Consider the following 27,080-nt stretch of genomic DNA (forward strand, 5'->3'; position numbering starts at 1 on the left):
CAAACATAAATTCACTACCTATTAAGCAATTTTGGCTCAAAAATTGCAAAAGTTTTAAGGCGTGTTCCCAAGCGTCCATTACGTATATAGATTAACAAGCTAAAAAATGTTACACTTCAAACTCCAAGCCAGTTTCAATTAAGGCTGATGTGAAATTAATACATAAAAATCATATTTGTTCATTTTAGTTTATGTGACATTGATAATACAATAATAGTCAAAAGTATAACCAACACCATATCAAGTTAAAGTGTGAATGATTTAATGAATTTAACAATTTAAAAAGTTATAAAAAAGTAAAATAATGTCGAGTATTTTAAAACGGTACAAAGTAAAACAAAAATGTCACATAACTAATTAGAATGTATAGAATATAACCGATTTGATATATAATATATTAACAAACTGCGTGTATTAATTCGACTACATGAAGGTCGGTAAGAGAAATGTAAAACGAATTAATTGTATATGTTGAAAAATACTTACTACTTATGTATTTCAATTTATATGAACATATTATTATTTGAGAAATTTATGATACGTTTTTCTTCTATTTTTATTAAAATATTTAAATTATAAATTATCATGACTTATAATACTTTTATATAATTTTTAAATATATAAATTTTATTTTTATAAATTAAAAAATTTATGTCAAAATTATAATATTTAACTCTCGTATGATAAAACGACGCCGTTGACACATTTCAAATTCCAAAACGGCACATATGTTTTTGCGCCTCTCTTTATTCATTTCGACGATAAAAGGAAAAAAAATTCAAAGCTTTTTGCATGTTCGATACAGAACGACGCCGTAATGACACGTGTCATTTCAAATATTTTTCAACTCGATACATGTAGTCCTTTATACATTCACGTGTTTTGCAAAAAAAAAAAAAAAAATCTGGAAATGTTGAATAAACGACTCATCAATGAAATACAAACACAACATTTTCACCTTCATATTTTTCTGGAAGTCTCTCTCTTTATTCATTTCTCTACATCTCAACAAAGAGAAATCAATATTGTAAGGTAAATACTACTATTATTCTATCTCTCTGCATGTGTTTAATTTCAATTGAAATAGCTCTGATTCATCTGCTTACAACATATTTTTCATATTTTTTTTTTTGATGTATGTATGTGATTATGTGTAAAATTATGTGTTTTGTAAAATATGAAAATCCGATCATATTGACTTGAAATCTGGAGTTGTTTAATGTTGAGGCGATAAACGAAACAAATGTTGTTAGTATTGATCAATCAGGAAATCAAAATGAAACCCTAATTAATTGAAGTTATTAGGGTTTAGTTGTTGAATCTGTTATTGATGTGGTTAGGGTTTTTGGAGAAGATAATGAGGTTAGTGAGGGTTTAACAGTGCAATTAGAAGGGTTAGATTTGCAATTAGAGAAATGTTCAGATTTATATATCTGCATGTGTTCAATTTGAATTGAAATAGCTCTGATTTATCTGCTTACAGCATTTTCTTTTTTCATTTTTATTAAAAAAAAAAAAAAAAAAAAAAATCTGATGTATGTATGTATATGTATAATTATGTGTTCTGTATAGGTTAAGATTTCTTCGTGTCAGTAAAATCAGATCATATTGACTTAAAATCAGGAGTTGTTAATGATGTTGAGGCGATAAACGAAGCAAATGTTGTTCAATAATACCAGTTTAAAAAAAAAAATTAAAAAAAAAATGAAGCAAATGTTGTTAGTATTGGTCAATTAGGAAATGAAACCCTAATGGAGAACCAAAGTGATCAGGGTTTTAATAGGGTTAGGGTTTTGGAGAAGGTGATGAGGTTAGTGAGGGTTTAACAGCGCAATTAGAAGGTTTAGATGTGCAATTAGAGAAATATTCAGAGGTAAATACTACTTGTCTATCTATCTGCATGTGATCAATTTTAATTTGAATAGCTCTGATTCATCTGCTTACAGCATTTTAAAAAAAAATTATTTTCAGAGGTAAATACTAGTATTTTCTATCTGTATGTGTTCAATTTGAATTGAAATAGCTCTGATTTATGTTGTTGCAGCGTTTTGCTTTTTCTTTTTTAATTTTTTTTTCTTCTGATGTATGTATAATTATGTGTTCTGTATTGGTTAGGGTTTCTTCATGTCGATAAAATCCGATCATATTGACCTAAAATCCAGAAACGAAGCAAATGTTGTTAGTACTGGTCAATTAGGAAATGAAACCCTAATGGAGAATCGAAGTGATCAGGGTTTTGATGGGGTTAGGGTTTTTGGGGGTTAGTGAGGGTTTAAGAGTGCAATTAGAGAAATGTTCAGATATAAATACTATTGTTGGATTTCAGAGAAATGTTCAGATATAAATACTATTGTTGGACTTCACTTTGTTGTTGTTGTTGTATGTATGTGTCTGTATAATTAATTATGTGTTTTGTATTGGTTAGGGTTTCTTCATGTTGGCAAAATCCAATCATAGTGACTTAAAACCCGGAGTTGTTAATGTTGAGGTGAGAGACAAGGCAAATGTTGTTAGTGTTGGTCAATCAGGAAATGAAAATGAGACCCTAATGGAAAATCGAAATAAGCAGGGTTTAGTTGGTGAATCTGTCGTTGATGGGGTCAGGGTTTCTGGAGAAGATAATGAGGTTAGTGAGGGTTTAAGAGCGCAAATGGAAGGTTTAGATGAGGAAATTGATTTGGATTCACGGGATCTCGAAGATGGACTGGGGTTTAAAGGATATGGTGGGCTTGACGGTGAACTCGTGGTTGATCTTAGGGGATACAATGGGAAAAATGTATCTGTTCTTGATGGTGTAACAGTCAACAATGATTTCAATGTGGTGGATGTCAGCAATGAAGAACGGATGATAGAAGTTGAGTTGAAAAATGCAGATGGTACAGGTGATTGGAATGATGCTGCCTTTCCAGAAAGACGAGGGGTTAAGCACAGAATGGAAGAGGAAGGTAAATTTTACGTGTCCGATTTAGTATGGGGTAAGGTGAGGAGTCATCCTTGGTGGCCTGGGCAGATATTTGAGCCATCTGCTGCATCAAACAGAGCGATGAAGTACTTTAAAAAGGACAGCTATTTGATAGCTTATTTTGGTGACCAGACATTTGCATGGAACGAAGCATCTAGTATTAAGCCATTTAGGATGTACTTCTCTCAAATGGAGAAACAGAGCAATTCAGAACGCTTTTGTCAGGCCGTGGATTGTGCTCTAGATGAGGTCTCTAGACGGGTTGAGTTTGGGCTGGCCTGCCCATGTTTGCTGGAGGAGACCCGAGCAAAAATGAAATCTCAGATTGTTATGGATGTTGGTATCCAGGAAGAATCAAGCATGGGAGTTGGAGGTGATAACTTTTCAGATGAATCCTCGTTTAACCCTACCAAACTTGTTAGAACTCTGAAGTCAGTAGCTGCAGCCCCACATTCTCAGATTGACAGATTGTCACTTGTGTTGGCAAAAGCTCAATTGGTAGCCTATAATCGCTGGAAGGGTTATTATCAGCTCCCAGTAATAGAAGAATTTAGCGATTTGTCGGAGAATGATAATGATGTTGAACCACTGCTTGGGAAGAAAGATTCTAGTGATGTGACTTTAGAGGAAAATTCTAATGTCCAAGGTACTTCCTCAACAAAGCATCCTCGACGCTTAGGTGTTGATGAACACCCTAGTAAAAAAGAAAAATCAATGTCCATTTTGATGTATGGGAGCAGTACAAGCGTACCGAATGGTCAGAAGAAATCTATCGGGAGAGCTGAGCAGAAGAGGAATTCTGTGTCTTCAGAGAAGAGACATTTAGAATTTGATTCTATGCCTGGTGATTCAAAGTCAAAAAGAAGGAAAAAGGTGTGGTCACCAAGCAGTGGTAACAAGATGTCTTTACCATCTCATAAAGCTGCAAACCGAAGTCTCAAGTCCATTAACAGAACCAGAAGAACTATTGAGCATAGTGAAAAGTCGAGAAATGTTGGATTTGGTGATTTAGTACTTGGTCTCGTCGCGAGACCTGAAGGGGAACAGTTGATTCCAAAAGAGTTCCCTTCTCCTACAGAAATGCTCTCAATGCTCTATTCGGCTGCCAGGGATCCCATGAATGGGTATAGTATTTTGATGTCACTAGCTGGTTTGTTCTGTGATTATAGGAAATTAGCTTGCTCAGAAACTATTGAGTCAGGAGACCACACAAAGACGACAGAAGAGCATATAGGAAAAAATTCATCCAACTCGGTGTCTGCTGAAACTTTGTCACTAGAAGGTATTGAGGACTCGTATTGGACTGATAGGATTATCCAATGCAACCCCGAAGATCAGGTGTTATTTGAACCGGAGATCCAAATTCAAGAGGATTTTCCTAATGGTACGTGGGAGAATTCTCCTGCACTGAGTCCAAGCTTGGACAATAAACAAGAACTAGGCGGCTTGGTTGAGAATTCAGAAAGAGAAAATCTATTTGGTCTTGTGAATGGAAATTCTGAATACTCTCCAACTGCGCTGATTCTAAACTTTTCAGATTTAGATTCAGTTCCTCCAATAGCAGATCTAAACATAATATTTAGTCAGTATGGTCCGCTATTTGAATCTGAGACTGAACTTATTCACAAGAGCAAACGAGCAAAACTTGTTTTCAAGAGGCGCGATGATGCTGAAACTGCTTTTAGCAAGTCAGGGAAATTTAGTATTTTTGGTCCATCACTCATCAGTTACCGCCTAGAATATTCGCCATCACCACGCAAAGCATCTAGTACCCCAAAACGTAAAAGGAAGTATGCAGCATCTATCAGAGTGAATGGAGTTTAAAACTGAAGTAAGATGAATTCCTCATTAGGTCTTTCGCTGGATTTTCCCAGTACGGATTTAATAGTGAACTTTTGGGTGCTATGTTAATATGAAAATTTATTGCATATAGTTGAAATTAGCTGCGGACTGTTTTGTCCAGTTAGAACGTTTTAGATAGTAGAAAAGTATTCTGGGAATATTTGATTTATTTGTGGTTGACTACGAATTTTGTATCTATGTATTCCTTTGCCCAGAAATATAATATATGTTGGCAGCTAGTCATCTTACATTATACTTGATGAATTGGTGTTTAAAGTTTGAATTTCTTTGTATTTATGAATGTTGATGCACTCGATGATTATGCTGATATTGATTGCTTTCACTGTATCGATTGCTCAAGTAACCGGCAAGCATAAGGAGAAACCATGTTTGGCCTTAAGAATGTAAGAAGATGCTATTGAAGTTGTAAATGATTGACCTCGGTTAGCTGTTACTTATGTCTGTAGTAATTAGCAAAAGGGTGTCAAATGTAAATACTGTCATTGCTGCTGAAAATTGCAGGTAATTGACGGAGACTTGTTCCAAGTAGAGTGCATTTCAGGGTAATACTGATTCTTTGTGTCTGGCCAAGTATCTGAACCCTAGTTTGATGTTTTTCCTTTGGTTCATTCTGGTCTAGTACTATTATGTAGATTTTAGTTCGACTAGGTTTTTATTATCATAAATAAATACGGATATGGTATCCAGGGGCGGAGCTAGCATAGAGATTACAAGTTCGGCTTAACTCAGTAATATTAGAATCTTGTATTTGTCTTAAGACATCCATTGGATCGGCTTAACTCAGTAATATTAGAATCTTGTATTTGTCTTAAGACATTCATTGGATCTGTACATATTAATTTAGAACACAATAACTTGAAAAGTATTAAAATTCCAAACCCATAAACTTCAAATTCTAACGCCGTCTCTAATCGTATTGTCCCACCGCTAACTTTTTGGATACTTGTTGAGAGAGAACTCATCAAACTCATTCTTGAGGATCATAATAAATATGTTAATTAATCAGTCTTTAGTGTCGATGCTTTTTTAGTAAAACACTGGCCAAACTCTAATTTATTCCCTACCCCAAGAACTTTGAAAGATTAAGGACCCGTTTGGCCATAAGAATTATTCACTTTTTTTCGAAATTTTTTTTCACTTTTTTTAAAAATTAGTGTTTGGCCATGAAAATTCCAAATACAACTTGAAACAACAAGAAAAACTTGAAGTTGTATTTGGAATTTGAAAAACAAGAAAAACTTGTTTTTCAAGTTTTTCACTTTTTTCACAACCAAAACAAATACATTTCAACACAAAAATACTATGTCCGAAAACTATGGCCAAACACAACTCCAATTTCAAAATTTCAAAAAAAGTGAAAAAGTTTTTGATTTTTATGGCCAAACGCCTACTTAAATGGCCTACCTGAATGAATGCGTAAAGAAATAAAATTTTAGGAGAAAGAAAAACATTAATTTTCATGCTAAACTGTATAGACTACCTAACATATCAGATTTAACTGTTAATTAAGGTATTGTTCGCTTTTGCCGGATCCTCCGTGTTATATTTGGTTACACATTATAATGATTTTTGGATTAAGTTGTTAAAGATTGAGTTAATTACTTGTGTTTCAAGTGATTTTTTTTTTTCACTAACAAATTTTTAACTTCTTTTTTTAAAGTGAAATGTATATTCAAATACAAACTTTCAACTTCAACTTCATGTATTATCTTTTTTCAAACATCACTACTCAATTCAAGTATAAAAGCCTCCCGAAATATCTTGCTTTATCATATTTGAATCAGAGGCATACATTGTTTGCTATGGTTCAGTCGAGGTCAACATTTTCCATACAAACTATATATTTTTCTATGCAAAAATTACTAAAATTTCAATAGTTCCTAAGGTAATATTTTTAAAGATCGAATTCATTAAGTTTGAATTCTAAATTTATTTCCGAATTTTGAAAAAAATGACTTTACATGGAATGTTACTGACTTCTTAAAATTTATTGGCTTTAAACATAATGTGCCTCCCTTTCTGTCCATTTTCAGACGCATGAGAGATCGAGGGTTGATGCTTTTCCTGCAGGCAAAACATATGAAAATAGTTGCGTACTATTTCCTGTTAGGTTGAAATATTATCTTTTGTAAATATTTCAAAAAAAGAAAAAAAGTGTTGAAACTCTTCTTTAAAGGAAAAATATTGTCCCTCAAGATCAAATTGACTCCAATTCTACTCAAATCAATTTAATATCACTGGCTTCATTCAATCTTTAATATATGAAATTGAGTTTGAATCAACGTTTGTATCTTTGAACCTTAATATCACCTTTTGTTGTTGAAATCCTTAATTAATGGCTTTTTCTAGGATACCAATTGGAGGAAATGAATAGGGAGAAGCTGACTTTTTCAGTTTAAAGAGCTCACATACTTCTCACGAGCAAATTTTTTCAAAATAACAACCGTCATGCGATAATAAATATAACAGAGAAATATATTGTTGAAAACAAATTTCATTATATCAGTATAAACGAATCAGTCAGATTCTTCAAAAGAAGAGTGACAACAAATTTAGTTTTCAAATAAGTTAGAATCTTAGTGAAAGTTCTTCCTTTTTTTTTAGCTATTTCAAATAAGCTACTACTTTGTTATAAGGCCAAGTACTTCCCTCTATCTTCCAGGAAAAGAGTAGAAGAAGAGGACCGAAAGAGAAGGCCTTTGACTTATCTGCTTCCGTCTCTTCTCATAAATATAGAATTTTATTTAGGGGTGTTCATGGTTTGGTTTGGGTCGATTATTAATTAAAACCATAACCAAACCAATTTAGTTAGTTTTTAAATGTCCAAAATCATAAACAAATCAAATAAAATAATAACCACCGGTTTGGTTATTGTCAGTTTGATTCAATTTTTCGATTTATGACTAGCAGCCATGAGACTTATCAGTAAAATATTAAAAAGTTAAAAAAGACATGTCTTTTTTTTTTTCGTTCAAACGATAACTTTTATTTATAGTTTAAGGTGGAACATACATCATAAAAACGTTTTCACTATTAGTGATAGTGTAGTACTCAAGTTATCCAAAGTTGCTAAACTATTATATATATAGCTAAACTTAAAAACTAACTTAGTAGTGAAATACGCACCATTTTTGTCATCTTAATACACATAAAATAAAAATAAAAAACGAATTTTCATTAAAAAAAAATGAGTTTTAAAACCCGTCTTTTTTTTAATTTGAAATAAAATAGAGCATAGGAGCTTTTAGTTGTTGTTACAAACATACATATTAATTAAACATAAAAATGTCTTAAAAAATCTTGATTTTCATGATTTCATTTTCTTAGCCTAAAATGAAAATGAAAATATATGAAATAAAAAAACTTTGTGTAATGATCCCAAACTTTGGGGCGATCTTGCATTTTTGCCCTCAATTCTCCCATTTTATTAAAAAAAAACTTTGTGTAATGATCCCAAACTTCGATGTTTTTCTATCATTATCCCCAAGGCTAGGGTCTCAATTTTTTTTTAAAATAGGAGTTGTTTTTTAAAAAAATGAGCTTTTTTTTTTAAGGATTACCCACGGAAGAATTATTAGGGCATTACCTTTTATTTTTCAAATAAAATCCGAAAAAATGTTTTTCTTGCCAAAATGTGAAAAAAAATGAATTTTTATAAAATTTTGAAAAAATTAATTATTTTCTTAACATGTGCCCGTTTTTTAAAACTAAGTATCTTTTATTTTCAAATTTTTAGGAACCTCCAAATCTACAACCTCTATCCTTTTCATTATGAAAAATATTAGAAGTTTAGGGCTCAATTAAACATAAAGACAAGAAAAAATGAAAGGTATAAATTCGAAAAAAAAAAAAGAAACAACCTAAAATCAAATGGGTGACAAAGAAAGGCTAAAAATTTAAGTTAAAGACATTAGACTCTAAAATCAAATGGGTGACAAAGAAAGATTAGACTCTAACGTGAGCACATTAGTAGGTTTACACTTAACACTTAAAAGAGTTAAAATACTTAAAGACGTGGGCTTGGACATATTCTTAAAAACATGGATCTTAAATAATCATGTGAAATAAGTAGACCAAAAATCAAATTAATGATTAAAATATATAAAATATTTATAATTATTTATGAAAAGCTAATATTATACATATAAATAATTATAAAATTTATGTATATAATTTATCGGTTTGGTTCGGTTATTTATGCGGTTATTTTTTAATAGAACCATAACCAAACCAAATATTATCGGTTTTTAAAATTTAAAATCAAATCAAACCAAACCAAACCAAATGTCGGTTTTTTTATTCGGTTTGGTTAAATTTTCTGTTTGGTTTTGATTTTAGCCAAAACTGTGAACAACCCTAATTTTATTAACATCCGTCAGTTTAAACAACTCACATATTTTGTCCGAATCTTACAAATTTTAAAATAAAGTGAAATACATATCTTGTGCTTCTAGAATCATATTTTCTGAAGATATTAGAGGAAAATAATACATGACCTATGACATTGAGTAATGTTCAACTAATATCTACTGCTAGCCACGACTTTTCCATACTAAAAGTCCTAGAGTCTTGGGAATGCCAATCTTGATTCTTCAGTCAAATTTGATATATTTGATAAAGAGATGAGTCGGTTCATAAAAAGAAATTTCAAACATTTTTACAGTTTATACAACAGACTTCCATGTAAATAAATATAGCCTAAAATATTCTACATTATTATATAAATATTTTTATGCGCTTAGAAAAAAATTGATTTACTATGTTATACATATCCCTTCAGAGTGGAGCCATATTACGAAGTCAGTAGAATTCAGTAGTTTTCACTTTTCAGCCAAACTATGGAGTTGTAGTAAGAAATTGACTTAATATTCATGGCGAAGTCAGAATTTGAAATTTATGTATTCACGATCTTAGTCCTTTTAAGTTATTAGGTTTTAAACAAATAATTTGTACATATTGAATGAATTTCTTAAGACAAAATACAAATTTAGACCAAAATGTATGGGGTTTAGATGAACTGAACCCATAAGCTTTATAATATCATCGCCCCTGCTAATATGTGTAAATAAGTACTTAACCTGAACCCTGTCTATGAGTATAGTAATCCTTTGAATCTTTCCTAATCCGCTTTCTTTTTTTCTTATGCGGGTTCAACTGGAATTGTAAGAAGTCAAGTAAATTGCCTTTCTCCCCACCCCATATGCCTCCTCTGCTTATGCCACTGGTGATGAACTCACTATGGCTATTCAACGTCAAACTCGAGTTTTCTTACTACATAGGCGGCTAAACGAAGCCCCGCCTTTTTTTTGTCAAAACTCAACCCCTTATTAGTAGCCGAAATAAAGACTAGCATGAGATCAAAGTCACTTGCCGTCCGTTCGCTTTCTGTTCAACAAAGGCCATCGATATTCCCTTAGTTCTCAAGTTTTGCATTTTGTGAGCCCTTCGATTGTATCCCATAAGAAAATCTCTCTAATAAACATCTTGTCGATGATTCTATTTTCACATATTATTTAGAATCTTCCTGCTGGGAGTAGAATTCAAGCTTGTAAAAAAAGGGGTCCAGAAAAGTGTGGAGTTATTAAAGTCTCTCGACGGCAGGAATGGGAGATTACCGGTAAGCCAGATGCTTCGCGAACCATATTCAACTTTAAGGCATTTTGTTTCACTTTAATCACCCTCGTGAAGAGGCGCACTCCGATACCATTGATGTCCAATAGCTTTTACTCTCAACCATTGCCGAGAAGAGAAAATGCTCAAGGTTCTATATATTCTTTCTTTATTCAATTCATTCCTATCCTTTTAGTTTTCAGTCCCAGGGTTCCTTTCCTCTCCAAGCCAATCGATCGTCTTCTTAGTTAACTGCAGAACCCGTAAATGAAAAAATCGATGATTCGAAACCATAATTTAAAATTCTGAATCCGTTTTTGTAACCTCTTTTTCATGTTACCCATCCTTGATTAGTGTACTATTTGACTTATTAAAAAAATTATGATTATGTAAATATTATTTATACTCGATATATATAATATAAACTCATTTGAAAAATAAAACACCCATTTCTCTTATTACCAATGATGCGCCAAATTTGGTCAATAGATCTAGCATACCAATTGTTGAAAAAAAATAAAAATATCTAGCATACCAATTATTGAAAATTTAGCACAGCCACCAAGTGTCAGAAAAGGCAACGATTCTATATTGTACTAGACGGCTTATGCCCGTGCTGCGCACGGGCCCAACACTTTAAATTATAGTGCATTTATGTGTATGTAACTGTCTTTAAATAGTGATTATATATATATATAGAGAGAGAGAGAGAGAGTGTATATGTTATGTTTAAAACATGATTAATATAACATTGTAGTTTGTCCTCCGTATCTAAAATTTTATTATATTAATGTTTGCTACGAATACAAATCAGCAAATTTATTGATATTTTTTAAAAGAAAAGACTTGTTGTAGAAATTAATTTTCTATTTAAACGAAGAAATATTATTTTTTAATTGTTGGTAAATATTCTCGTTTAGCTCATTTTACTTGTCATGTTGTCTTTTGCATTAAATTCTATCTTATTTTAAAATATAAATATTTTAAGTATATTTAGTGAACATAATAACTTGATTTTGTCAATATGGGATACTATGTTCAAAACACGATTAATATAACATTGTAGTTTGTATTTTTAAAACTTTATTATATTAGTGTTTGCTACGAATACGCATGGTGTTTAATATGGGGCCCATATTTTTTAACATTGTTTGTTTTTTAAATATGGATTCACTTTTTTCAATATTGCTTGATTTTGTTAATATGTTCACTTTTTTTTTCCCGTGAGTTTGGATGTGTGGGTCCCACTTTTTTTTAATATTTGGATGGTGTTTAATATGGGGACCATATTTTTTTTTAATATTAGTTGTTGTTTAATATATATAGGGCTCACAATTTTTTTTAATGAGCCTGTTTAATATGGGCCACCTTTTTTTTTTTTTTATATATATACTATGTTCAAAACACGATTGATATAACATTGTAATTTGTACTCCGTATCTAAAAATTTATTATATTAGTGTTTGTTAAAAATACAAAGTTTGCACTTTTTTTTTGACATTGTTTATTTTTTTAATATGGGATTCATTTTTTTTTTCTATATTGCTTGATTTTATCAATATGGGATACTATGTTCAAAACACGATTAATATAACATTGTAGTTTGTGCTCTGTATTTAAAACTTTATTATATTAGTGTTTTCTACGGATACGCACGGTATTTAATATGGGGCCCATAATTTTTTTTTTTTTTAACATTGTTTGTTTTTTTAATATGGGATTAACTTTTTTTTTTTTAATATTACTTGATTTTGTTAATATGGGGTTCACTTTTTTTTTTTCCCGAGTTTGGATGTGGTACCTTTTTTTTTAATACTTGGATATATGTTTAATATGGGGCCCACATTTTTTTTAATATTAGTTGTTGTTTAATATATATGGGGCCCACAATTTTTTTTTACAATTTTTTTTTATGGGCCTGTTTAATATGGGGCCCATTTTTTTTTTTTTTTATATGTACTATGTTCAAAACACGATTGATATAACATTGTAATTTGTGTTCCGTATTTAAAACTTTATTATATTAGTGTTTGCTACGAATACGCATGGTGTTTACTATGGGACCCACTTTTTTTTTTAACATTGTTTGTTTTTTAAATATGGGATTCACTTTTTTTTTTTTTATAATACTGGTTGGTATTTAATAGGGGGCTCATAATTTTTTTAAATATTAGTTGTTGTTTAATATATATGGGATCCACAATTTTTTTTTTTGTGCCTGTTTAATATAGGGCTCAAAAGATTTTTTTTTTTTTAATGGGGCCCATCAACGGACGACGAAGAGGGACGACCAAACTCCCTCTTCTAAGTAGTAGAAATTTCACTTTTGTTTTCCTCATTTATGTGATATTTTGTACATTGTGATTACGTAATGAGGAAAAAAACAAAGCGATTTGGTAGGATAAGCACATGGTACACCATTCATTTTTTGTTCACTGTTTCGAGGATAATTGCACTTTTGGCCCCTCAATTATCTATTGATAAAAAATATGATCCTTGTAATATTTGGTCAAGTATGACCTTTAATTAATAGGTATATTTATGATCCCTCTGTGTTGGAAATATATCAATTTAGACTGTTTTAGTACTATATTATTCTAAAATATGGAGTGATAGTTATATTTTGTACCACATTCGAGTTTTAGGAAAATAGTTGGACTAATTTTATAAACTGTTATTGATATTTGACCCGTTCTATTTCTAAATATTCTATTCATCACTCTGTTATTTGGATAATATTCTAAAAAATATTCTGAGTTGCTTATATCTAGAATGCATTCTAAATATTTTGTTCAATTAGTACTTAATAATTCATTAAATTTTTGAAGATTCATAGATAGAGAGATTAAAAGTGCACGTATAAGTAATTGAAGATAAATATGCTTAACAAAAAAATCACAAGAACTAAAATCAAAATTTGCCAATTCTGAGGGTCTAAGAGTGCTATTTCCCTTCCCTAATGTTTGCCATAAAATTAGTCTCATTCATTTCGTGTCATCTAACTGTCACATATATCAATACAATTTTCCTTTTAACTATAAATTTCACCATCAACTATTTCCTCATACACTTGGAACAAATAATTTTTTCTCAACAATGGCTTCTTCATCTAGAGAGCTTCATTTTCTATTGATACCTTTAATGTCTCAAAGCCATATTATACCATTAACAGACTTTGCAAAATTACTAGCCCTTCATGGAGTCAATGTCTCCATTATCACAACACCTCTCAATGCCCAAAAATACAAATCTATAATCACTCATGCTAGAAAAACCAATTTAAAAATCCAACTAATTCCTCTTCATTTCCCAAGCCAAGAAGTTGGATTGCCTCAAGGATGTGAAAACTTGGACACACTTAGTTCACCTGAGTTGTTTAAAGATTTCTTTTTGGCTAGTGGGATGATGCAAGAACCACTAGAGAAATTGATTCAAGATTTGGAACCAAAGCCAAGTTGTATCATTTCCACTAGTCCTCTCACTTGGACTCAACAAGTTGCCAATAAGTTCAAGATTCCAAGGTATGTTTTTGATACAATTTCATGTTTCACCCTCTATTGTTCTCACATACTAAACCAGACAAAAATACAAGAGACCCTTGTGTTGGATTCTGATTCATTCTTGGTCCCTAATGTACCACACAAGATTGAGTTCACAAAAGCTCAATTGCCTTTTGATTCAAGAAAGCAATCTTCTCAAGATATGGAGAGTATTTTGGACCAAATTAAAAAGTCCCAATATTTGGCAAGAGGTACTTTGATCAATACTTTTGAGGAGTTGGAGCCTTGGTATGTTGATGCATACAAGAAAGTTGTGAACAAAGTTTTTTGTATTGGTCCAGTATCATTGTGTAACAAAGAAATGGATGAAATGGTTGATAGAGGAAACAAGGCATCAATTGATGAGCATTGTGATTATTTGAATTGGCTTGATTCTATAAAGCCAAAATCAGTCATTTATGCTTGTTTTGGTAGCCTTTGTCACATTTCATATTTGCAAATGAAGGAAATTGGTTTAGGCTTGGAGTCATCAAACGTGCCTTTCATTTGGATAATCAGAGGACTAAATTTTACACCACAAGTCGAAAAATGGCTAAGGGATGAAAATTTCGAAGAGAGGGTTAAAGGAAGAGGGATTATTATTCGAGGATGGGCCCCACAAGTTATGATATTATCTCATCCATCCATCGGAGGGTTCCTGACGCACTGTGGATGGAATTCGACTTTAGAAGGAATTTCCTGTGGCGTACCAATGATTACTTTTCCTATGTTTGCCGAGCAATTTTACAATGAGAAATTCATCGTAAATGTTCTCAAGGTTGGGGTTCGAGTTGGGGTTGAAGTAAGTATTAACTCTTGGAATGAAGAGAAGAATGGAGTGTTAGTTAACATGGATCAAGTCAAAAAAGCAATAGATCAACTAATGGATAAAGGATTAGAGGGTGAAGAAAGAAGAAAAACAGCAAATGAGCTAGCACACATGTCAAAGAAGGCAATACAAGAAGAGGGTTCTTCATATTTGAATATCAAATTATTGATTGAAGATGTGATGCAAGTACTCAAGAATAAAGTGTAAGGAAGCCAATAATGTGACTAGGACCATGTAAAGTTTGAGGGTAAAACCCAAAGACCTGAGAAATTATTACATCCTAAAGCAGTTAAGACTCAAAGCAAAAAATCAACTGAATATTTCTACTACAAATTTGGGTAGTTCTCTCTTTCAGAAAATTTCTTCTCCAGCTTCTTCTTTTTCATCTTCCTCGTGTATCTTCTTTGTCAAATGCATTCCTTCCAAAATTATTCTATTTACATTTGCCAAAAAAAAAAAAAAAATCCAATTAAAACACGTTAGCACTAATTACAATCTTGGAGCTCTAACAATAAACTAAGTTGGCGTTTAGCCATGAAAACCAAATATATATTTTTCACTTTATTTGGAATTTTGAAGTTGGAGTTTTATTTGGTTATAGTTTTTGCAAAGATTAATATTTGATTGTTTAAATGTATTGAAAGTGAAAAACGTGAAAATAAGGTTTTAGATGTTTTTTAAATTCCAAATACAACTACAATTGTATTTGGAATTTCATGGCCAAATGCTGATTTCCAACTAAAATGAAATAATTTTTCGGAAAAAAAATAAAAAATTCTCATGGCCAAACGGGTCCTAAAAATGACTAGTACTCAACAAGCACAAGGGTCATCACTCATGAGGCAAGAGAAATAAATAGATTCTAATATCGACGAATAGAAAGAAAATAAACACTGGCCATTTGGTTTGTAGGATAAAATTTTAACCTTGTACAAGATTCAATATTTCTTATAAAAATTTCTTGTAACTGAGCTTATATTGAAAACCAAGAGCTATATTATTAACATTCGTATAACTAACACGAAATTTATGTATTATATTATATAAAATAAAATATGGACAAATATTTAATTCTCACTGGATAATCACATCCATGAGTTATTTTCACCAAGAGAAAGTGTCCTACATTTCCACCACCAGTCAAAGTCCTAAAAAGAAAATGGGTAAGTAGTTTAAAGAGTAGACTTGTACTTACAAAGAATTGATTCAAAAGTGAAAATATAACTATCTTCATTGGTGCGTATCTCTGAAGCCCTGATTTTCCCTTCGCTTCAACTTTCTTATAAGCACCTCATCATCGTATGTGTCAGACTCAAATTCAACCACAATAACTTACAAAAGATAAAAATGAAAATAAAACCTAACTCTTTAAACAATGCGAAATACGGCAACACAATGCGAATAAACTTCAAAAGAACTCCACAAAAATATATATACAATGAACCTATAAGAGAAAAAGAAAGAACTTATTTGAAGATGGTGTATGAGAAACTCCTTGAGAAAATAGTAGGGAAAATACCTTTTGTTCTTTCTTTATTCTTCTTTTATAGCTCTCTAGGACTCTAACATTTTCTTCAATGTATCTTGTGCGTTTTCAATTAATAGAGTCTGTCCCACTTTACCTTCTAACATTTAAGGGTTGGAAACGATACCCCCCTCTAAATATTGAATGGGAACGATATCCCCTTATGCAATATTTTTTGGTAAACATTTCCTTTTTTTGAATAAAGATATTTTTCCTTTTTCTTTCTAGAATTAAAACATGAAAACATATAACTCTTATTATTGTCACATTCATCTATTCCGTTGAAAATAATGTACTTCTTTTAGGATATAACAACTACTTAGAATAATCTGTTAATAAATTTCAAGCTATGTGACATTCGTTTTACCTGCATGCGTATTAAAGTTTTGAGTTTTAATTGCACATCAACGGTCTACCTAATTTCTCCCTCTAACATTACCGTTGGGTAATCTATGAATTTTCTCATTAACCTCTTCCATTGTTCTATTGAACACCAAAAAAAAAATATATATATCAAGGCACAAAAGAACTTTTCGGGTTCTTTTCTTGATTAGCTTAAGCTTGTGTATTCCTCCTTTTTGAGGAGTTTAAGCTGAGAATCAATTTTACTTTACTCCCTTAATATTTATATGTTGGAAAAACAGCACCTCCTCCGCATGTTGAATGAGAATGGTAACCCCCTTATATAATATTTGTCAGTGAGACTTTTCATTTATTGAATAAAGATATTTTTTCTAGAAATATACAAAAAATATATAACTCCTATTTATTAGACTTAAGCCGCCCATACATTTGCATAAACATAAGCACTCAAATAAGATGCCGATTGATTTCTTGTAACCAAGCACTTCGTCCATAACCTTCAAAGAATTTCTTATATAAATATAATTAGAATTTTTTTCATGTAAGATAAAAATCAGATTGATTTTTTAGGAAAAAAAAATTGCTTGGCTTATCTAAGCGATCTTCAAAATAAAAAGATATGCTTAATAATCGGTTTATGTGGAAATTGTTGTTAAACATATTTTAGCGGATGGATTATTATTATACAAAATAGTCATAGATGACCCAAAGGTAATTAGAGGGTGAAGTTAGGTAGATTGTTGATGTACAATTAAAACCCAAAAGTTTAATGCGCATGCAGGTAAAACGAATGCCACATAGCTTGAAATTTATTAACAGATTATTCCATGTAGCTGTCATATCCTAAAAGAAGTGCATTATTTTCAACAGAATAAGTGAATGAGACAATAATAAGAATTACTTATATTTTAAGTCTAGAATGAAAAAGGAAAGTGTCTTTGCTCAAAAAAAGATTTTTTTTACCGAAAAATATTGCATAAGGGGATTATCATTCCCATTCAATATTTGAAGGGAATATCGTTTCCCAACCCTTAAATGTTAGGGGGATAAAGTGAGATTGACTCTAAATAATAAAATCAATCAACGTGCATATGAAGTCGAGAAATAAAAGATATGGCATGAATAGATTCCGGTAATTAATTAACCAAGCTAAATTTGTTAACTCTAGCTCATTAGATTTGTTCTATAATTTCTGTTAACCATATCATTACACAGATATAACATACGATATGACATACTAAACAGATTTTTTCTTAATATACAAGCATTTTTTCCTCAATATATATATCTCATTTACCCGTTATAACTTTGCTATTTTTGGACGTTATGTTATCAAATAAGAGATATTAGCGTAAGTCCGTTTTTGATTCCTAACCATTTTTCATTTTATGCTTTGCTATTCTTAAACCTTTTCTTTTAAAAAATAATAGTATATAAATTAAAAATGTGACTTAGGAATACAACAAAAACAACAACACACCCAGTGAAATCTCATAATGTGGGGTCTGGGGAGGGTAAAGTGTACGTAGACCTTACCCTATCTCGAAAGATAGAGAGGCTTAGTAGCGGAGCCACATGCATCCAAGGAGTGTCAACCGACACCCCTTGGTCGAAAAATTACACTGTGTAAATACATAATAAGAACTCTTTTATGTATATATACTATGTGTTAAACCGTCTTAATTTCATCGTATATTTACTTTTTTATATTTTGACACCCTTGATAAAATCCTAAGTTCCACCATGCGCAGAGTGAAATCTGATCCTAAAAGCCCGCGACCGGAGTAGGTCAAGCTTTCCGAAAGACTACCAAGAGAAAACATGACGAGAAAAGTGAAAAAATGAAAAGGTCAGATAAGTACAAACAGTTCAAAGCAATATAAAAATGAAACTAACGAAAGCGAAAAAATGTGACTTAGGAATAAGGGTTAACATATATATGTACATTTATGACACATAAAATTATACATATAGAGAAATCATGATACTTTCTATCGGTTGACCTTTTATGTATCTAAGTTTTTTAATTGATCTAACTAGTTGGTCCTAAAGAGACAATCTAAAGGTAATTGTCAAAGCTTTGACACAAACTTATCCAGATAACACAATTATATATATATAAAAATAATATTATGGTAAAAAAATCACAATTCGAGTCATAGTGTACAAGTTTGAATCGAGATAGTCTCGCAGTAATTATCGTCAAAGTGAAATTAGTAGCCTCAAAAAATAAGACACTTATTACAATATGATAAAGTACAAACAATATAATTTTTTTTTAGACTGAAAAGTGTGTCGGCCCAAATTATTAATTTGAATAAGATATTTTTTTAATCAGATCGTATAGTACTCCCTCCGTCTCATTTTATAGGATGCAATTGACTTGGCTCAGAGTTTAATAAAGAAATGAAGACTTTTAAAATTTGTGATCTAAAATAAGCCTTAAATATTTATATGACTATAAATCATCTCATAAAATTAAATTATTTTCAAATATAGAAAAGTGAACTTTTTTTAGATTGGTTAAAAAGAAAAGAGTGTCATGTCAAATGGGTAGGAGGGAGGACTTTGTACACCTGTCCTTGGACACATGGCCAACTCAACATTTCAAAATTAACATTTATTTTAGGGCCAAACGGCTATCAAAATATTTAATTTCATTTTCATATCTCCCATTCTTTGAAAAACCGCCTCTTCATCAGTTCAAAAAAAATAAAAAGAAATCCCCCTTTTCCTTTATAGCGCTCCCATTTTATCATCTTTCTCAGTACACCCCTTTATCTTTCAAGAACCATTCAATTTTCAAATCAAATTAAGATACTAATCATTCTTAGCTTAGATTTTACACTTTTGGGTTCACTAAATGTTGATGGAAGATAGTGAAAAAATGGATCTTGAAGTAAATGAACTTAGTCTTATTGATTTTTCATCAGAAAATGATAATCTTATTGGAAATTCATCTTCTCCACTTCCTTCTTGGGGTCTTGAAGAATACCCTTCTTCAGGTTCTTGTTTTTTCCATTTCTTTTATTATGGATAATTGTTTAATTTTTGTTGTTGGTTTTGTCTATACCTAATTTTTTTAGTTTCTAGTTTCTGATTCTTTATTTAGTCTTGAAACTGTTGAATAAAAGAAAAGATTGTTCTTTTGACAAGATCTGGGAAAAATGGATTTTTTTTACACCCTTTTGGCTTGAATGAGTGCATGTGATAATTCAGTTCTTGATTTATCCAAACTGTATTTTACTTTCTGATTATTTATTTAGTCTTTAAACTGTTGAACCAAAGATTAGTTTTTTTTTTTTTTCTATTAGAAGATCTGGAAAAAGTTTGAGTTTTCTTCTCACCCTTTTTGCTGTTCAAAGTGATTTGATTTGAAAGAATGTGTGCAATTTTTGGAGTTTCAAGGTTGCTCTATCTCACTCTAAAGAAATTGAAGGAATAAATCATCTGATTGAAAAGTGATATACATTTTAAGTAGGTTGAGGCTGATATACATAATTCCTTAAACTTCTAAGTCCGTGGCGGGGACAGAGGAGTACTTAAGAGAGATTTACACATGCTTTTCTGAAATTTTCAAAGTAGTGTTGAGGGGAAAGAGGTAATCTAGTCCAAAGTGATTGATGGCTCACGAATTAAAGAGCTATCTTTATTGTATTTGGTATGTTACTGAATTATAAACACTTAATTTGGAACTGAACCTGACCAGATCATTTAACTTGTAAATGAAAAGGATGCTGACCTTTTGTGAAACAGCAAGTGGAGATTCCCCTGTAGAGACCTGGATGAGGGGACACCCTTATATCCGATACTTAGGACGGGAATATCCTGACCCTGCTATAATTATGCCCGTGCGATGTTACTTCGTTCAAATCTATTTGGATCTTTTGTTAGTACGTGGAATTCTGTAACTGAAAGAACTTAAATAATAGTTAGCGTTATTGCTTCCTGATGGAGATGTAGAGTGGCTAAACTTTCTCGTCTATAAAGCCTCAAAGAGTCGATCATTTTCAGTCTCCTCGTTGGGTTTTATGACAATTTATTAGAGCTAGAAGCACTTTTTTCTTGCTTATGCTGCTGCATTCCATTTCTCTTTTCATCCGAGTTCAGAGAGTTTTGTGTGTATTAGTTTTGTTTTTGCGCTGTTTAGTAAATCAGACTGAGGCTAGAATCTTGGGTTGTTTCAGGCGCTACTAATAGTCAAGAAGAAATGGACATGGCTCGTAAAGGTAACAATGACGAGCAGTTCCCTCAGCTGCATGAGTCAAAGGAACCTGAAAAGGCCGGAAGAAAAGGAAAGGTCAATTTACGCAAAAGTTTAGCTTGGGATAGTGCTTTCTTTACAGATGCAGGTAGCTTTGTGCTATAGTCCCTATTAAGGGGTATGTATTTATCTAATCCTCTATTGCAAAGTCAAACTTACAAACAACATATTTATAGGTGTGCTTGATGCCGAGGAGTTGTCCAGCATGATTAAGGGAGGTGACAAACCATCTTTACCTATGATTGAGGAGGATGTGCAACAATCTTTTGATTCGATCTCCACGTTGGAAAGTGAGGATTTGGCACTAGAACATATTGAAGCTGAGTTATTTGGAGATATAAGAGCCTCAATCCAGAAGGTGACCATTCCAAGTAGTGGGGATGCATCTGAAAAGAGAGATAATGGAGCTATTTCTTGTAAGTTAATTGGATACCAGTTGTTTTAAATCGGTCATTATACATATTGCATGAAGGAAAAAGTACCTTAGTGTGATATTTCTCTTCATTTTTGTGAGTCTCTTGGTACCATCATGCTCTCTCTCTCTCTCTCTCTCTCTCTCTCTCCCCCCTTTCCCCGTCTTTTCAGTGCCAACCATGAAATTGTGCATCTATACAACTTCCTTCAATATTTTTTAATAGCATAACTTCAGTAAGAAATTCACCTTTGCCATATTACCAGCATGCATCTTTGCAGTCTGAACATAGTCTTTTGATTCAGACAAAGCAATATGTGCTATTAGCTATAACTATTTGTGGAAGAAGTCTTTGTATGTGGGCAGGATGTTTAAGGTTAATGGGACAAATAAGTACTTTGTTTGCAGGGCCATAGAGGCAACAAGGATTTACTGAGATGGGGTGTAGGTTTAGAAAGAGAGTTTAGGCTTAGCTTCTTAGAAGGAGATCAATAGGCCATGCAGGAAGTTGGAGTGTAAACGTAGCAGGAAGTTGGAGTGTAAACTTATCTAATACGTAAAAGATTTCAACTATAAACTTGTTCATTCTCACGGGGCCGTAATATTTTTTGTCAATTGTGTGATTTGTTTCAAATTGTGTCTGGAGGTTGAGAAAAGGAAGTACATGAGCTTGTAGGATGTTTAGTCATGCAACCCAGAGGATACCATAGAAATAGTTAAGAATGTCTTCAGTGTTAGTTTCCCATCTTAACGTCGTCTTTTTTGTTAGTTTTAAATTTTTTCCCTTTTTTTTTCCTCACTGGGACTGGAGGGTGCATGCGTATTTGGGTGGGGGGAGTGGGAGAGGGTTTACTTCCTACAGGGTCAAATTTCTTTTGAGGTATCATCATAAATATATGCATATTTCTCGCAAGTTATTCCAGTCTAATGTTAACCTTTTTTACAGCTGCAAAGAAGGTGGACCTTGCTTCAAAAGATAGGGTAAGTTTAATTTTACATCTGAAATTTTAGTCACTTCTCTATAGTTCTCAACAAATATTGTCTATATTCTCAAATGTCAGATGAAGCCAAAACTTGCTCCAAAAAGAATCATTGGAGCACAAGCTGGGATACCGAAAAGTCAGCCAAAGCAAATTACAGGAACACAAAGATTGGGTAAAGGGTTGAACCAGGATAAGGCACAAGTCACACAGGCATGTAATTTGTCTTTGAAGTTTCACTTCTTTTACCTATATGCTCTCTGCTATTCCCCATATTTTCATTTCTATAGCCAGTTAAAAGAAATACCTTATATTTAAAGAAAAAGTCACACTCTTCTTTAAATTTGCCTTTTTTGAGTCTGCTAGTTGTAGGCTTTTAAAGAGTTGGTCAAAAAGGTTGAGTAGATGTTCTTTCCCTCATTTGTTTGAGTAGATGGTCAAAAAGTGTACTTTTGATATTTTACTGACATTGTTTTATGTTGTTTAATGAAGTCAATCAGTAGAACTACAAGTGGAGCATCATTAAAGCCTCCAAAAATTAGCACAAAGTTGCAACCTGTTTCTGCATCCAAAAGGGCTTCTTTGGACATCACACGAGTCAAAACAGATAATGACAGCACGAAAACTAGTTCAGGTAAGTGGTAAAAGAAGTGTTAAATTTAGATTATTTTCTTGAGTAAAGGGTGAGTAAAAGCTGTCTCCACTCCATAAAAAGTAGCTAGGCTGTTTATCCTTTGTACTTGTGGCTTGTAACAATTTCTTAAGGAACCGTTTTGAGAATTAGTTTCTTTTTTTTTCCGGAATAATTTTTCATTTTATTTTAAAATCAGTGTTTGGTTATAAAATTTCCAAATCCAACTCGGAATTGGATTCCAAATTTGGAAAAGTGCTCCAAACCTGATATCCAACTCCATCTTCACAAAATCCAAGTAAAGTGCTCTCTTCTCTTCGTTGCAAAAAGTATAATCAAACATAACTCCATCTTCAACTCCAACTTCATAAATTCCAAATAATGGAAAAATATCTGGAATCTATGGCCAAAGGCCTACTTAAACATCTTTCCTGACCTTGATAATGGGGATTTGCAGCTTCTGTTAGAGGGGCTCAGACACAAAAAGCATCCGCCTCAAATAAAGCAAGTAGGATTTTGCCCAAACCTACAATGTCAATGAAGCCATCTTCAGTGGGATCTTCACCTGCAATGAAAATACATCCAGCAAGATCTTCAAGTGATAGTTCTGGAAGTACTTCCTCTGACAAGACGGCTAAATCTTTGATTCCTGCAGCGAGGAGAAAGGTTGTTAATAGCAAACCTATTGCTCAACAAAAGGTTGATAATAGCAAACCTATTGCTCAACCTTCTGCAAGTGCAAAACTCAAAACCCCTTCAAAAGTTGCTTTGAAGAGTAAACTACCATCTGGGAATTCTGCTGTCTCAGCTTATCTGATGTCTTCTAAGATCAACTCGAGCATATCACCTGCTAGTTCTGTCAGTGACTGGTCTTCAATATCATCATCGTCTTCTGCCACGATCAACCAAAGGTCAAGCAAGTTAAGGACTAGCTTTGACACCAGCTCCTGCAGATCATTTGATAGTGACACCTCAACTTTGGATCTGAAGAATCATTTAAGTGATCAGACCTCAGATAAGCCCGAGATTAGGGGAACAATACCTAGAGAAAGTTTAAAGCAAGCAGGCACAGTTTCTCGTCCAGCCTCCATGATGAAACCATCAGGTCTGCGGATGCCATCCCCGAAGATGGGTTACTTTGACGGGGTCAGTTTAGTCTTCTATTTATATGAATCTATTTTCATGTCATTTTTAATTAGAAATAATTTACGTGATGGCAGCATCTAGTATAATGATGATAAGATCATTATCAAGTGGAAAGAAAATAGGTGTATTTGAGTCTTGATTCTCTTAATGATTACCAAGTGGAGAACTTTATGCATGTTAACGTCACGGAATTATCTTACATTAGTTGTAATATTTTTTGGAATTCCTTAACCGGTGTAACTTCCAAATTATTTAAGTTAAAATTGATTGTCATGCAGGTAAAGGCAGTCCGCACTCCTAACGGTACTCATTCCAGCTCGTCTACCGCACTGCCCAAGACTGAAGCTACCATCTGTAGCCCAAAAGGAAACTCAAACAGCAAAGCTAAGAGTGTAAAAGTTCCACTTAGGGCAACTAGAAAACCTGAAACTCTGAAGCACGTCTCTCCTGTATCTTCTTCAGACAAGTCAAATATTTCAGATAATCATTCTGGTGCTTCACTGCCCAAAACTGAAGCTACTGTCTGTAGCCCAAAAGGGAACTCAAACTCAAAAGCTAAGAGTACAAGAGTTCCTCTTAGGGCAAATAGAAAGCCTGAAACTCTGAAACACCTCTCTCCTGTATCTTCTTCGGACAAGTCAAATGTTTTGGATAGTCACGCTGGTGCTCCGAGTGATATTACTCTTATTTCTGAGTTATCTCTTGAAGTTCATCATGAAACAAGTGGAGCAAATACTTCAAAAAATATGGATGTTCTGGCTGAAGAACCTGATCCATTTGAACACATTCAAAGTGCTGGTTTGGTTGCTTCTAAGAGTGAAAACCAAGGCATAGCAAGTACTTTGAACAGCGAGGAAGTTGTAGCTGAAGGACCTGATACAGTTGAACATGTTACATATGATGGTTTGGTTGCAATTAAGAGTGAAAACAAAGTCATTGTGAACAATGATATACATGAGATTAAGAGTGAAAACCAAATAATAGCAAACACTCTGAACAATGAGGAGGTTGTGGCGGAAGGACCTGACACAGTTGATCATGTAGCAGCTGATGGTTTGGTTGCAAATAAGAGTGAAAACGAAGTCATTGCGAACGATGATACAGTTCTAATTAAGAGTGAAAGCCAAAGCATAGCAAGTGCTTTGAACAATAAGGAAGATGTGGCTGAAGGACCTGATGCGGTTGAACACGTTTCAAGTGATGGTTTGGTTGCAATAAAGAGTGAAAACCAAGTCATTATGAACAATGATCCAGATGTGATTAAGAGTGAAAACCAAAGAATAGAGGAAGTTATGGCTGATGAACCCGACGCAATTGAACACGTTGCAGGTAATAGTTCGGTTGCAATTAAGAGTGAAAACCAAGTCATCGTGAACAATGATACAAATGTGATTGAGAGTGAAAACCAAAGAATAGAGGAAGTTGTGGCCGATGAACCTGGTGTAGTTGAACACATTGCAGGTGATGGTTTGGTTGCAATTAAGAGTGAAAACCAAGTTGTTGTAAACGATGATACAAATGTGATCAAGAGTGCCAACCAAAGAATTGAGGAAGTTGTGGCCGATGAATCTGACTCAGTTGAACACGTGGTTGCTGGTTTGGCTGCAATTAAGGGTGAAAAACAAGGTGTTATGGAGAATGAAATGAACTCGGATACTATTGGGAATATTGTCATTAAGGCTATTGAGGTTACTATTAGTGAACACATTAGACAGTGTCAAACAGAGGATGGAGATGGAGTAGGCATTCAGGGCAATGTTAATTATAATTTGGACGTGCCTAGCCAGATGAATGAGATGAACCTGGAGGATAATGTAAATGGTGACTTTAAAAATACCAAGATTGATCATGTTGAGAGAGAATATGACTCAACTTCCATGGGTGCTGAAACAATGCCACAGTGCCAAACAGGGAATGAAGGTAGAGTAGATGTCAAGGACGATTTGGATACTCTCGAAGAAACAAATGCAGAGAAAACTGTGTGTGCAAATCAAGCGGACCAACTAAACAGTCAAGTAGAAGAAGTCAGCACAACCCCATTTTGCAACAAGGTTGAATCTCTTATGAATAGATTGGCCTATTTGTCGCTAAATACCCCTGAGATAGCAGTTAGAAGGATGCCCTTTGCTGTCAAGAATTCTTCCGATGATTGTCTTGATTTTTGTGAAGGAGCCCAGGTAGTTGGGAAGACTGGTTTGGATTTGCCTTCTTTGGATATTGATCATAAAGAAAACAACAATTTATGAGGACGGCCAAGCAATGCTTCATTGCAAGGTAAAATATGTGTTTCTTTCCTGATATTACAACTAATTGTCTTAGAAGTGCATCTTTATCAAGAAAGGATCTTTTTCTTTCTCCAAAATGTAGTCCCAACTTTATTAATGAAAACCTGAATCTTTAACCTATCCTGCTTCTTATAGTGATGTATGGATGTGCTAATCGAGCGTAAACTTTGATATTCAGAGATGGTTAGACTTCAAGAACAAGGCTAGTTTCAGCAGGTGGCAAAGGCATCACGATTGTATAGCACTTCACAAAGGCTTATGTGATGCTTGATTCTTTCGCGTTGAGCTAAGATCAAGGTTTTCGACAACATATATGTCTGTCCAAGTACCGATTTATTACATGAATGTAAAACCTTGAAGTCTTTCTATGTAAGATTCACAGTTAACAACCCCATTACATCAGCTTTAAAAGAAGCTTTATTTTTTTGAAGTTTTTTCATTATCCATTTCAAAAAGAGATAACCTGGCATTTTCTTATTTTTAATAAAATTTATATCAGTAAACTCATCTTTTGCTACTACTCTCATTAGAGATGTCTGCATATGCAATGTTTTTCTTGAAAGCGTTACATATATAGCTGATTATCATGTTGCATGCAAAAGGGGAAAGAAAGAACCTGTAGCTAAAAGAAACGGCTGTAGGGGGAAAGAAAGTCATTAATTGCTTAAATT

At 32.9% G+C, this 27,080-nt stretch overlaps 3 protein-coding genes across 3 annotated transcripts; all 3 read left to right on the forward strand.

Annotated features, from left to right (window-relative positions):
• The first annotated feature begins 935 nt into the window (after window positions 1-935).
• LOC132057248 (PWWP domain-containing protein 5-like) lies at window positions 936-5,064 on the forward strand. Its single transcript, XM_059449754.1, has 2 exons — window positions 936-1,027; window positions 2,426-5,064. The coding sequence occupies exon 2, from the start codon at window positions 2,435-2,437 to the stop codon at window positions 4,784-4,786; it is 2,352 nt and encodes a 783-aa protein (XP_059305737.1). The 5' UTR covers window positions 936-1,027; window positions 2,426-2,434; the 3' UTR covers window positions 4,787-5,064.
• Window positions 5,065-13,387: 8,323 nt separating this feature from the next.
• LOC132058515 (UDP-glycosyltransferase 73C3-like) lies at window positions 13,388-15,170 on the forward strand. The gene has a single exon (XM_059450993.1). It carries the CDS (start codon window positions 13,532-13,534, stop codon window positions 15,008-15,010), a length of 1,479 nt encoding a protein of 492 aa, XP_059306976.1. The 5' UTR covers window positions 13,388-13,531; the 3' UTR covers window positions 15,011-15,170.
• Window positions 15,171-19,365: 4,195 nt separating this feature from the next.
• On the forward strand, window positions 19,366-26,929 carry LOC132057249 (uncharacterized). Its single transcript, XM_059449756.1, has 9 exons — window positions 19,366-19,696; window positions 20,879-21,043; window positions 21,132-21,371; window positions 22,314-22,348; window positions 22,429-22,560; window positions 22,840-22,981; window positions 23,436-24,124; window positions 24,403-26,398; window positions 26,588-26,929. Exons 1-8 carry the CDS (start codon window positions 19,555-19,557, stop codon window positions 26,368-26,370), a joined length of 3,513 nt encoding a protein of 1,170 aa, XP_059305739.1. The 5' UTR covers window positions 19,366-19,554; the 3' UTR covers window positions 26,371-26,398; window positions 26,588-26,929.
• The last annotated feature ends 151 nt before the right edge of the window (window positions 26,930-27,080 follow it).

Source organism: Lycium ferocissimum, chromosome 5, assembly GCF_029784015.1.
Source record: "Lycium ferocissimum isolate CSIRO_LF1 chromosome 5, AGI_CSIRO_Lferr_CH_V1, whole genome shotgun sequence".
NCBI lineage: Eukaryota > Viridiplantae > Streptophyta > Magnoliopsida > Solanales > Solanaceae > Lycium > Lycium ferocissimum.